Source organism: Carassius auratus, chromosome 8 (assembly GCF_003368295.1).
Source record: "Carassius auratus strain Wakin chromosome 8, ASM336829v1, whole genome shotgun sequence".
In the NCBI taxonomy this organism is placed as follows: Eukaryota; Metazoa; Chordata; class Actinopteri; order Cypriniformes; family Cyprinidae; genus Carassius; species Carassius auratus.
In genome coordinates, this window is record NC_039250.1 from 4,066,374 (window position 1) to 4,080,971 (window position 14,598).

Sequence of the window (14,598 nt, forward strand, 5' to 3'; positions counted from 1 at the left end):
TGGTACAGTCTGATTTACTTGAACGGAATTCGGGTCAGCCCACTATGAGCCAATTTAATTTATTAGGGGTGGACGCTTTCGCCTCGTATCCAAATATCATGACTGCAGGGACGCACAATGTACATAATCAACATAATCAGGGATAGAACATGATAAAACTTAGATATATTATAAGATTTTCTTTTTAAATACACAAGACTTAGCTCAATGGCATAATGACATGTTCCTCAACCTATCCAATGAGTGACTCCTGAATCTATTCGCAGCTGCTCTGTCGCTTGCTTCCATGATCCACTCCAGTCCGGATTTGGCCAGGAAAGGAACAGCTGCTGTAACGTTTTAGCAATTTCAGGACAGAAGGAGCAGTGGTGAGACATGCGGGGTCTAGAGGAGTCGCTCCAGCAGCACTGGAGATCGGACAAACAGCAGCAGCAGGAGTAGAGGATCATGGCCGAGGACTACTGGGAGCGCGCGGCCGCTTTGGGATATTATTACTGCTGTTAAGATTACACGAGCAACACACGTTCACTCATTTACACAAGCACACACGGATCTCAACTCCACGGGTAAGAGAGCCATCCAGGATATCGTTCTGTCCCAATCTGATATTTGATCGAAAAGTGGGGGAAAACATTACATGGGACAGAAAAAGTAGATTTAGGCCGTTTTCGCGAGAGTTAATTCGCGCCGGACAGTCTGTGTGAAACCCGGTAACGTTAAGTCCGTCTGAATGGAAACCGAAATATTGTTTAATGATCTATGCGAATGAACAAAAGAACAAGTACAATGAAGGAATAAAAATAAAAAGGAATCATTCTCGCATTCCTGTACAATGGCTATTTAATGCTGGTCTTTAAAGCCAGCTAATAGCTAACGTGGCTAGCTAACCTGTTTATGTGTGGTTTACTGTGGATTAGTCAGCAGTCTGCCTGCAATCAAGGTTTAATTTAATTATTTTTACTTATTTATGGCTTGCCTGTGTAATTCTCTTATCTTGAGGGAGTCTTCTGTTTTATTCACTGATGTTTTTTTTATATAATGTCTTCTGAATTACCTCGTGGGTTTAATGAAGGTGTATGATTATTTAAAGCAATTTTGTTTAACATATTAATAACATGCTATTAAAAATAGTATAAAGGGTAATATTTAATTAAATACCTTTTAGTGAGAGGAAAGATTGTCAATGACGTATTTTACGTTGGCATTGGCGTCTTGTGATGACAGTGTGACGTCACTCATTCAAAACATGATGGGGGGTGTTTTGTAAGTCTACGTCATAGTTGTAAATATGTAGTATCGAATTCATGCTACCTTGGCGTTAAAGCTGTACTTGAATCCATTACTGGCATAAAAAGCCATAATGATCTTTCCAGCTCACATTGATTTCCCAGCAGGTGAAACCACTTTTGGTGTAAGTTAAACTGATGGAATGGGGAAGGAGGAAGAGTGATCCAGTCCTACTCGTTCAAAGCTTGTATGAGATGCAGTAATGAGAAGTCCCCTGAAACAGTCAGTTCTGGTCAGATGGAGGCGTGTGTTTGACAGTTGCTGGTCTGATTCAGAATGGCATGTTGGAGGCGTTGGGTGCATGTTGAGGGGGTTGGTTTGTGGAATATTTTCATTAGGTTGTGACAGATGGTTTAGGAGTCTTTAACTTTGCGTTCCTCACCTAAATAGCCTTACACTGTTGTAGCATGCATAATTGCAATGCTTTAGTTAACTGGCATTCATCAACCTAAATTTAAGTGGTGGTTTCTATTGATCGCTTATTTAAGAGAATTAGGGAAAGCACTTGACCTTTGACTTCGGTGTTGGAAGTAATTGGCTTTGAAGCAGGACTAGAATAATTCCAGAGGAATGTGGATTGCTTGCAGAATTGTTCTGTAGTCGTTTTTAAGGGTATTTGTAGTAATAGAGGTGGAAAGATGAACTGAAATCTGTATATGCATGACCGATAAACAAAATGGGTACATCTTTGCCACAAATTCACCAAAAGCTTTTTCGCATTTTGCACTTCTGTTTATTTTATTTCATTAAATTGCATTATGTAATCAACATTATCTCTATCTGTCATTTATTGAAAAACCTATACTTATCAAACACTGGCTTGTTTTGGCTACATGATCTTGTTTTTGCAGACTGGTTTGTTTTAAAGTATATCACCAAAATACCTTCATCCCATTTACTTCTCTTAATTAGCACATCTCTTAATTAGCTTTTTAAGTGGTGGATTTCTACATGGCACATTGTCGACAAATAAACTATTTCTTCTGAGTAAGATAAAAAACAATCTAACATAAGTTATATTTATTATTTGACAGTAAGATATTATTTTATTTAATGATAGTAAACATACAATATACATAAAATGCCTAGCAAAAAAATGTTAATAAAAACTTTTCATAGAATTAAACAAAAAGTAATCTGCTAGTTAAATGCTAAAATAAAATGTTATATTTTTTCAGTTTTCTTTTAATAAATATTGTATAACAAAAATGGAAATTAAAACAAAATAATAATAAAAGATGACAGTTACTGCTGTGAAATGATTAATCACATTCAAAATAAAACAATTGTTTACATAACATATGCATGTGTACTGTGTATATTTATTATGTATATACAGCATATATTTTGGAAATATTTAGATATGTGATTAATCATTTGACAGCACTAATAACAATACATATAATTCACTAGAAAAAATTGGTTGGTTAAAAGCTAAAATAAAAATGAGTTTTTAGCTTTCTTTTTAAAATATAGTACTTGCCTTAATATCTATTGATTGTGTGTTCCATAGCTTTGAGGCATATTTGACAAAGGCTGCATTCTTGGTTTCCTCCAACTGTTGTAATGGTCTTCGTTATTGCTGTATTTGAAACTCACAGAGCCCATAATGCCTCAGTGAATAACAGCGTCCAATTAGAAAGCAACCAACATGAGCTGGCTGATTTTTCTAGTTCTGGCATGTGTCACCAGCATAATAATATTGATGAAGTGCTGCGCTGTACAGACACTTTCTTCCACTTTTCCTCCACCGCCGTGGAGAAATGACAGCAGCAGAAGTATGTTTGCGCTCAGAGGCTGGTTGATGTAGTGCTGTCTGGACCTGGTGTTCCAGAATCAGTCTCTATGAAGGTCACCCCCGTCGGGGTGTCACCTTGTGTTTGGATGCATGTCAGTTTGGTTGGAGAGGGATGTTGGGGGCCTGTGACCAACATGGACCACTGCTTTGTTTAACTCTCTTGCATATGATCAAATTGAAATATATTTTACAGCAGAAAGGCTGTTTTCTGCTGCTTGACTGGTTAGGTTTGTATTTTGTAAACTCATTCACATGGACGCAGAACAGGCGGTCACTGTCAAGCAGTCTGAACCCCATGAAGCATTTATTGACCTATAGAGTGGAAAACTGAGCCTCAGACTGCACCGTATCGATGCAGGTCCGTTAAAGAAACACCTTGGCTCTGAAACCAAGCACTGAAAGTCTGTTTGCAGGAGAATTGAGATGCAGTTAGTTCTGTGTTAGCTAGCAGTGGCCCACACAATGAATGTCCTGCATGCTGTTTTGGTGGTGGACTGCTGCGGGCAGTAATGAAAAGAGATAGAAAGAGTCTTAAAGAGTCATCAACCCTGATTAAGTAATGCTAAGACGATGCAGAGAGCTGAAATGGCCCTTAACCCACTGTAGACCACTGCTGCTTTCCTCTGGGGCCGCAATCACTCAGCAGGTCATGAATGAAGCCAGTGTGGAGCGAAAATGGTGCAGGGTAAACAGGTTAAGCTCATAACCGTTGTGTTTGATTACTGAACTGATTAGGAAATGACTCGATTCATTTTGGCTCAGAGTAGCAGATTTCCAGACTTTGTCAGCCATTCAAACACATGACTGATTGTTATTCAAAATGCAAAACATGATAAATATTATGCAAAATGTCCTTTAACAGTCAAGAGTTCCTCTTCTGAGCTGCTTGTCACATTGGGTTACTGTAAACATGAGCAAAGGTTTGTGGATTTCCTGTTGACTGTCTGATTCAGGAGATCTGATTTGAGGCTGCTTGGTTCATCTTGAATTTATGGGTAAGATAAATAAAAGACACTTTAAATGCTTTGCCTTGATTGCCATTGGATCTGTCCCCTTTTATTCGCTCTTCTTTTCAACATTCATCATTTTTTTTTGGTCATCTTGGGTTTCAGGCGTGTGTTTCCGTGCTTCCCCCTCAGGGGGGAAAGGAAACACCGCTCTCGCTATTTCAAGTATTTCAACTATTTATAGCATTTTTAGTGTTAATCTTCCAACGGTTTGCTCTGAGTTCTTTAAAGCCCTTGTTTTTGGGTGTCTGTACAAGAAAATAAAATTGGTGAAGATTATCCTTTATCATCACTTGTTGTGTGATCTCAAAGTTTATGCATTCTGCTTAATGTGCCTCTAACCCCCTCAAGATTGGATTTTACACTGATTTATCACCTTGAAACACTGCTTTGATATGTATTTTTGTGTTTTCAAATGCTGTTTGACAAATGAAGAGTCAGTGCACTACTTTTGAGTGGCTCAGACAACTTCTATAAGCAGTTTTTCTAAAGAACACGTGGTCTGTTACTTACTGACATGTTAAATCTCTCTTAGCATGGACCACGATATCTATCTGCACAGGAAACAAGTGTTTGAAATCTTGTGCCTGAGTAGAATCTTGTCCTCAGGCAACTTGTGAGTGGGTCACATTAAGTCCAAGGACCCAAAGCTTGGATTTGCGGTTAAGATTGTTGCTCATCTTTTTGCCAAAACATGTGATTAGTCTAAAGGAAAGGCAAAACCGTCTGGCATACTTGCTGTTCCTTAAGAGAAGACCATGTCTGTTCCCTAGAAGCACTGAGGATAACTGTTTTTTTTTTCTATTTTAGGCAGTGTTGAATGGAATAGTACCTTGATATATATATATATATATGTATCTATGTATGTATATGTATCTATGTATGTATGTATGTATGTATGTATGTATGTGTGTATGTGTGTATGTATGTGTGTGTATGTGTGTATATATATATATATATATATATATATATATATATATATATATATATATATATATATATATATATATATATATATGCTACATTTTTATTACTTTTTTATTCATACTTTTTTAATATGTATTATTTTCAAATTTTAATAATAATAATATTAAAATATCATTTAATATGTAAAAATGTTATATATAAAATGTCATATATTTAAATTCTAGAATTTATTTATTTATTCGTAATTAGTATATTTGCATTTTGCCCCCACACACATTTGTATTTTTTGTGTATAATGTATTTATATATAATTTATATATATAATATGTACAATTCATTATTTATTTTAACATATATGTTCTTTAGGAACTTCCAAAATTGCATGATATTATATTAATGTTATATAATTACAAAATAAATAAATAATAAATTGGGGGGGGGGGGGTCCTTTGCTAACTAAACTATTTTCTAAGCCTAGCATATACAGTGCTTCAATTACCAGTATATATTTGTGCTATTTATCATCATAACTAGAGTTGTTCCGATTCCGATACTAGTATCGGAAATATCTCCGATACCACAACAAATTCTGGCATCGGCATCGGCGAGTACATGAACCCATATACCGATCCGATACCATTTTCTTAAAAAATACCTAGTTATGACCGCAAGCTTTGCCTAACTGCTGCACGGTTCTTCTTCGCTGCTCAAAATGCATTGAAAACACAGGAAGTTGTGCTGTGTTGCCACAAGCAACCCCTGTTTAGAGCAGCGAAGAAGAAATGAAAACGCGTTAGCAGCCCTGATCTATATATGACTGGATCACTCATCACATTCTAAACTGCCAAAAGACAGTGAAGCCGCTTCTATATTATAGATCAGTGGTTAGCAGTATGTCTCTGTAGTACCGGTAGTTACAGACTCTCAAGTATATTCAGTACCGGCAGCTGCGTTCAGTCGCTTCCGTGTAAGTCAAAGCGCAGGGCTCCAGACAGTAGCCGAATATATACTAGTGTCTGTGAATATTAAACTGCAAAATACTATTTAAATATTACTCCCGCAAAATCTACATCTCTGTGGGTGACTGGCACAGATGCGCGAGAGCTCGCTGTTTTGTAGTCTCTGCTGTGTGTCATGAGGACACGAACGCATAAACCGTCACTTCATGAGAATTTACCGTTTCATTTGAGAATACTGTCATATCATAAACACAGACACTCAAAGATCTTCATGGCAGCCCATTAAAATAAATGTTTGGTTTACATGAGTAAATTGACAATATATAAAGCTACTGTTGTAGCCTACAGTAATAATAATACGTCTCTATAATAATAATAATTATGCCTAGATGGTTGCTTGTTTTTTACTTGTTTTGTTGTAAAGAGATTATCTGATTAATAGATCTTTTTTTATATTCCTAGACTTATTTGTTGCAGTTTTTTTATACAGTTATATTGTAAAACTTAAATACCTTTTTTAGTTTGCGGTGTTAGATTTTTGGCTGCATTTGAAGTTCTTTTTTGCATATGAAAATAAATAATACTGTCAAATTCATGTTAGATAATAAAAATACTGTAATAAATACAGTAGTTCACCATGTATTTGTTCATGTTTTATTGAGGGATCTGTCTGAAGCACACCATAAAAAGAATTCTAGCAATTTACACAGGGCTAGTAGTATATACAGCTGTATATACAGATACACACCCAGGTATCGGATCAGTACTCGGTATCGGCCGATACCCTGAGCCCAGGTATCGGAATCGGTATCGGGAAGAGAAAAAGGGTATCGGAACATCTCTAATCATAACTGCAAAAGCCTAACTGGAAATGCTCTTTTAATTACACAGTATGAGTGAAGAAGGAGATCTTAATGCTTTATATTGTGTCCAGTTCTATTATCAAACTGCAAATGGAAGGTCAGGTCGAGTGCAGTGCATTGTGGTATCTCTCTTACTGTGCTCTGGTTGTGTACTGCACATCTAGCAGGTCATCTTAGTGTTTTGTGCACACTGCAAAAAAGTACAAGTTATACGGTATTTTCAACAAACCCATAATCTCTGGATTTCACTGAACCGAGATGAATGTTCATGGTCAAGTCGGTTCTGTGATCATTAACATGTGTTTAGTGCTTTCTCTCTGCACATGCTCTCATATGATGAATCTGTTGAGATTTCTCTGAGAGTCTCCCAGTTGGATTCCTTGCATTTCAAGCCTAAATACACTCGAATCTGCAGCGTCTGCAATCCTTTATGCGTTTGATTTACAAATGAAAACAATCACACTTAGAATGATGAGTGTGAAAACACTGTTGCTAGCCATTACTTATGTGTGTAGTTAAAGTTGGCTGTGTGATTTGTTTATTGTAGGGGTGATCTCTCACCGTGACTCTCTTCCAGTTACTGTCTCTCACTTTGATGTCCACTCCGTAGAGCGCCATCCGCTCAAATAACGTTCAGTGCTTCTGAAATAAACAAATTTGTCCTTTGAATCACCTCTCTGCTCCATGTTTGTCTTTACACATAATTTAAAGCTAATATTTATCCTAGAATATGTTAACACATTCCATTACAGTCTTAAGAGGAGAGCATCCTTGAAAATGCATGACTTTTTGTGTCCAGTAATCACAGAGGATATCAAATGAATCGGGAATCAGCGTGTAACGTTCTTGCTTGTGGATTTGTGTCTATAACAGAGCGGTTGAACAGTGGCAGCCCCTCCACCCCCCTCACCTCAGCCCCCCATACCCCCACTGATGGACCGCATGAGGAAGATCAAACGGCAGCTGTCCCTGACGCTGCGAGGGGGTAACAGCGGGGACAAGACCTTGAGCGAGACCATCAGCTCTCAGGACACAGGAGCACACAGTGATTCCGGTACGGTAACATTCACTTTCTTGCAATACAACGCAAAAGCCATACTTGATTTCTAGTACAGAACTCGGCAAACACCGGTTTACTGAACATGGATGTAACCATATTTGACCCGTAAACATAGAAGAATGCCTATTAAGGCTGCACGATTTGGGAAAAATCTAATAAAATTGCAGTTGCAATTTAAAATGTGATTAAAAAAAATTACAGGTTTGAAAATGTTTCATAAATACAAATGTATATTAATAGTATAAGATCATAATAATTCTTATTAATAATAAACGTTCATAAAAATAAATAATAATAATTATTATATTTTTTATTATTGCCATTATTATAAAAAAATATATTAATCTATTGTAGATTTTATTTGACTGTAAGATTTTAAAAAAAGTTCTTAAGGAAATGGTTTAATAATATTGTATTTTAAATTAAATTTAATTAAACTTAAATTTCTGCATTTAGCAGACGCTTTTATCCAAAGCGACTTACATTCCATTCAGGCTAACAATTTTTCTTAACACGTGTTCCCTGGGATACGAACCCCCAACCCCGCGCTTGCTAACACATTGCTCTACCACTTGAGCTACAGGAACACAACATTTTACAACTGTAAAATTACAATGCTAATAACAGTAATGGTCTTCATTTTTATTTTATTTTTTTTCAAATTTTAATCCATCAAACTTTTATTTTGTCGGATAAAACACACGGAGCCCTTAAAGGAATAGTTAAGCCAAAATGAAAAATCTGTCATCATTTGATTACTCTCCACCTGTTCCAAACCTGTTTTATTGTCTGTCTTCTGTAAAAAAAAAAAAAAAAAAAAAAAAAAAGACAGAGAGAAGAAAAAAAACACGATATTTTGAAAAATGTTTGTTATCAAAGAGTTGGCAGTTGCCATTCACTTTTTCCTAACTATGGAAGTCATTGGCTACTGTCAACTATTTGGTTGCCAACATTCTTCAAAATATCTTTTTTGTTTTTGTGCTCAACAGAAGAAAGAAACTTGTATGAGTTCGGAACAGCAGAGTTTGTAAATGATGACAGAACTTATGATAAGTGCTTCTCATTACAAGTTTGTGAAGATGGTTAGCGGATTTTTAATTCCTATATGTATGCTAAAGTGTTAGCCGAGCTGCTGTGAGATGCTAAAAACACCTTTATATACTGAGCCACTTGCGTGTAAGAACGCAGTGCATGTATTTATGTAATTAAGTAACATTTGCGATGTGATAGTAGCACTTCAGTAAAGCCATATGGCAATTTTTTTGATTAATCGTGCAGCTCTAGTGACCATGGTGATTGTTTCATTAGCTTATCAGTAAACCTGGATGGAATCTACATCTGCAGAATTCCGCAGAATTCAAATGCTTGTCATGCATACAATTCTTTTCTTGCTTGTTTGTTTAAAAAAAAAAAAGGATATAATGCTACATTTAACACAATTGGTCATGTTTAACTCCATTCCACCATATTCCACAAACACAGCTGATGCAGAAGTTGTACAGATTTGGCCGACTTATCTGTTTAATGATGACTAATCAAAGTTAGTGTGATTAAGCATATCTAACATAACATAATTATGTTTCATCTCTCGGTCGACCTAGTAATTCCTTCCCGATACTGGGACGTGCATGAAGCTCTGTGGCATGTAATAATATTTCAGATGCTCATAACCAGAGTGTATGTGATTGTGTGTGTGTGTGTGTGTGTGTGTGTGTGAGAGAGAGAGCATTCTTACCGGAGGGGATAAAAACAGCTCAAATTCAGCGCCATCTGTACAATCTGTTCTAGGGTTTTTATATAATGGCAGTCAGAAAGTTGCCAGAATTGTTGCAAATGGCCAGACTTCAAAAAGAGCATTTAGTCTGTCAGCAGACCACTTTAAGTGCCTAAATCTCTAAAAAGAATTGCTAATTTCCTTTTTATGTTTATTAGTTCATGTGAGATCTGTGGCTTTTACTTCTGCTGCTGTAAATTTGGAACAGAGTAGCTATGAACTTTAATACAGTGAATTTACTTTACAGCAGTGTTTTCTGTCTCTGTTCAGTGGAGGTGCTGTATTTGAATCTAGGGCGCCATGGCGAAGACAGTGCATTTTCTATTGTTTTCTTTGCTGACAGCATGCAACAGAAAACTGTTCAATTTATGACCAATTGATATAATTAATATAACAGTGCATATTTCAAAGGAGTTTTGTTATAAATGTTAAGGTAGTTCTGAAAAAAAAAAAAAGTTCAGTAACTGATTTACAGGCATAAAATCTCTCTTGAAGGTATACTTCAACCTAAAATAAAAGTTCTGTCATAAATTTCTCACATTGTATGCCTTTTGGTCTGCTGTGGAACACAAGGAAAGATATTTTGAGAAATGTTGAGTTTTTTCTTTTAAGTGGAAGTTCTCCATAAATATTTGGAGCAACAACATGGTTAGTAAATAGTGGCATAATTAAAATGTTTGGGTGTACTGTCCCTTTAAGGAAGCGTTAATGGCAACTGCTTTTGCTACGTGTTTAACCTCCATAATTAGATATATTTCAAATTCAGCAGGATATTATGTAGAGCGAAACAACATAATTTTGTCCAACAGAATCTGATTTGATTAGGTTATTATTATTTCTTCAGAAAATAAAAGTTGTTTTAGGTGGAGAATGCGCTATATTTCAAAGAATTCTGTAAACATATTTGTACCTATAAGTCGCTTGCACTGAAGAGCATACAATACATTTAAAAAGCAAGTAAATGGGGTCGATGTTTACTTTAAAAGTCCCGATACTCTCTAGAAGCAAGTACAAAGCTCAAGGCTATGCTTTCATCCATGTGGTTTCAAGAAAGTCTTTCAGCCATTGGTCATTGAATGCATATACATTCACCTCTGCCTCCCTTCGTGTTGCCTGCCAGTGTGATACGGGTATGCAGCATAAAAGCATTGCATTAAAACATCGAAATGAGTTTTAAAGCCAATCTATCCGTTATACCCAAGGACTGGCTATGGCTTTGCGTGCGTTGAGCTAAGCTACGGTCTCCTGCCTGCTGTTACCCCCTCTGACCAATCAGCATGTGTCTTCTAGCATGGCTTTCCATCTCCAGCTAACTGCACTGACAGATCCTGCTCATCTCAGATCCAACAGTTCCAAAGAAACAGCTTCAGTTCGACATCTGTCTCCATAAACGATTCACCCAAGTCGATAATATATATGTACATGCTATATATTCTAATTACCATATGCAAATACATCATCATATTGACCCAGAAAATCCATCTCATTCTTTTGTAGTGTGTTTTGGCATTTCTCCAAACCCTGCACTAATTTGAAAGGCATTTGGCTTTCATATGCTGATGAATCGATGCCCTTGTGTGTCGTTTTTTTTTATCGCAGAGCGTCATTAGAAACAATTACCGGCAGCGAGAAAATAAATTTATCAGTGTTGTTGCTTAATAATTGTGGCCCTTGTACATCATTTACTAACACTGAAGATGTTCCTTGTAAATTGATCTTCTTCTTTTCTTTTTAAAATAACAGTTTTGGAAAAATGATTGCATGCTCTAAAATTTGACTTTTTTTTTGTTTTTATTTTAATATTTCCTCTTTTTTTTCTTTTTCTTCTTGTCCTGTGACCTCCCCCCCCCCCCCCACCAAACCTTGATTTTCTCCCTTTTCCTTCTTCTCTGTTAATCACATACTTGCTACCCAACATTACCATTTCATCCGAACCATATCACTCATTCCCAACCACTTCTTTTTTTTTAATTTTCATAATACACTTATCTTCTTTATTCACCCCTTTTCCTTTCACTTCTGCTCCGTTTTCTTTTTCCTGTCTTTAACACTCAATTCCATTATGTGTCCTGCCACATTTACATTCTCCTTCCCTGCTCCTTCTCTGCCCTCGTCCTCATTTCCTCTGTGTGTCGTCCTCCTCCCCTCTCCTCCCTCTCAGAGGCCATGCCAGTTGGAGGCAGTGGTGGTCTGCGGGGTTCAGTGAGAGGTTCGGGGGGTTCCTTCAGCATGCACTCCCTCCTGCAGTCCTACAGCAGCGCCCTGCGCAGACCACGCACCCTGGGCCGCAGTCTCAGCTCCTATCTCAACCACACCACGCGCCTCGGTACTGTCACACGCATGTACACGCATGCACACAGAGGACGAGAGTGTGATGTGTGTAAGGTTGCAAAGTAGGGATGGGAATCGCAAGGAATTTTAACGGCTTCGTTTCCGATTTCGTGTTCCTTATTGCTTCAGTTAATGATAGTTATTGCATTCTCACTTCCACTTGGCCCGTTGTCAAACAATGAGATATTTTTAGCAGAACAGTAATGACAAAGCAACTTCTCTGTCTTTATTTGTCTTAAAGGGTTACTTCAACCCAAAATGAAAATTTGGTCATTAATCACTTACCCAAGTGTCGTTCTAAGCCCGTAAAAGCTAAGTTCGTCTTTGGAACACAATTTAAGATATTTTGGATGAAAACCAGGAGTCTTTTAGTAAATTACACTGTCAAGGTCCAGAAAAGTATGAAAAGCATCATCAGAACAGTCAATGTGCCATCAGTGGTTCAACCATAATGTTATGAATCGACGAAAATACTTTTTGTACGTGAATAAAACAACAATAATGATTTTATTCAACAATTTGTCTCCTCTGTGTCTTCCGTATCACCATTCCGTTTCTAGCACCATTTTGGAGAGTGAACGCTCTTCTGTGTCAGCCGCACCATAAGGATATGTTTCATACACATATTTATGTATTTAATTTGAAAGGAAACAGTGCATCAGTGTTGCTGACACAGAAGAGCGTATACTGCCTGCGTTCAGCTCTGTTCTCCAAAATGGCGCTACGGTGACACAGAGGCGACAAATTGTTGAATAAAGTTATTTTTGTTTTCTTCGCGTACAAAAAGTATTTTCGCAACATTCATAACGTTACGGTTGAACCACTGATGACAGCTGGACTATACTGACAATCCTTTTCATACTTTTCTGGACCCTGCTGACAGTGTAATTTACTTGGCAGTCTATGGGACAGTCACAAACCTCCCGGTTTTCATCCAAAATATCTTACATTTTGTTCTAAAGACAAACAAAGCTTTTACGGGTATGGAACCACATGGGGATGAGTGATTAATACCAAGATTTTCATTTTGGGGTGGAGTATACCTTTAAAGGAATAGTTCACCCAAAAATGTAATTCCGGTCATCATTTATTCACCCTCAAGTTGTTACAAAGCTTTATGAATTTCTTTCGTCTGCTTCAAAAGAAGACATTGTGAAGAATGTTGGAATGTGTGCTGGTCCCTATTCATAGCTTTCAGTCATGTGACCGGCTCAAAGACCTGGAGGGTAAAACATCCATAGAACTGCTGGACAAGCCAGTCAATGTTTCTTGTCTGACAGCCGCAAATAGGCTATTCTCAAAAGAATAAAACAAGGTTTGTGAACAAAATGCAAGTTTTGGCCATTTGCAATCCATATTGAGCGCCCACAGCAATATTTCAATCATTAAACAGTTTGAAAAAACAAGGTAAAATGCTTAAAGTGCCTTAATATATTTAAAACAGTAATATTTTTATATTATGGATGCATAGTTGCATAGAACAAAATATACATAATAAGGTGTTTACTAAATTTCGCCTTTTAAAATCTGCGTTTTACTGCATTACAACCTAATGCAAACTGCGTAAAAATAACTGGCAGTCAGTGGAGGAAAGTTGTGTTTTGCCCTCCATGTGGGCATTCCTATGAATGTGTGACGTAACGTGAAAACTATCAATTGACTTCATTAATTAAACAAAAGAAATCAGTTTGCTTACCTAGCTCTTCAAAATGTTATCTTTTGTGTTCAGCATAAGAAAGAAATTAATCCAGGTTTGGAATAATTTGAAGGTGGGTAAATGATGACAGAATTAAAATTTTTGTAAAACCCATAGTCATCGGGTTTAGGAGGGATAAAGACCGCAATAATATTTTTCAGGAACTGTAAAATTGCTTCGGATCTATTGTTACTGTTCTGCTGAAATGATCTCATACAATTAACGCCTGCAAAACAGCATATGTATCCTGAAACGGTGCATTTAAAGGTGACATTTTAATTGGAAAAAGCAATGTATTTAAGCAGTCCTGCTTAAATTAAATGTTGAATTAAAAAAACACTCAAAGTAAAAATAAAAAACGACTTCCGTCCACATCGATCTGAGAAAGCAGAAGTTTCAAGACTCTTAGTGGAACTGAGTGTCATAAAATTATTTTACTATATTGTATTAAGAAAAAGAAACCAGTCTTTTCCCAGATTTTCCGATTCCCAGCCTTGCTGTTGTGAAATGCAGCATAGACATATACACTATTACAGTGGTTCTCAATTTGTGGATTGCAACCCAGGTAAAAAAAATTGTTAAATGCAAATGACAAAATGCAGCTAACCATATAATTATGCATAAGTAGGAGAGCAAAAAAATCTGATTATCAAGAGAAGGAGAAATACACATTTCCCATATCTTTTGTTGTTGAAAGCCATGCATCCAATCAGACAATACAGTATTTTCGTATTTTTACCAATGCCACTGGGTAGAAGATAACCAAATTAGACATCAACATGCAGAAGTTGCTTTATATCAGTCACTCAATCCAAATGTATTTCTATAGCACCTTTCAAACAAATACAAAGCAATATGCGAATGTAAAGAAGCAATTGACACAACATACTGTACAA

The 14,598-nt window shown here is 36.7% G+C and overlaps 1 protein-coding gene across 2 annotated transcripts in view; it reads left to right on the top strand.

The window, feature by feature from the left end:
- Window positions 1–230: 230 nt before the first annotated feature.
- The window catches only part of LOC113107016 (cyclin-dependent kinase 16-like), a 30,842-nt gene continuing 16,474 nt past the window's right edge, over window positions 231–14,598 (top strand). Inside the window, exons 1-3 of one of the 2 annotated variants that reach the window (XM_026269134.1) lie at window positions 231–566; window positions 7,715–7,895; window positions 11,837–12,001. In XM_026269134.1, coding sequence (XP_026124919.1) covers window positions 7,775–7,895; window positions 11,837–12,001 — 286 coding nt within the window. In that variant the 5' untranslated portion in view covers window positions 231–566; window positions 7,715–7,774. The remainder of the gene's footprint in view (window positions 567–7,714; window positions 7,896–11,836; window positions 12,002–14,598) is intronic. The other variant, XM_026269135.1, reaches the window with a different exon arrangement.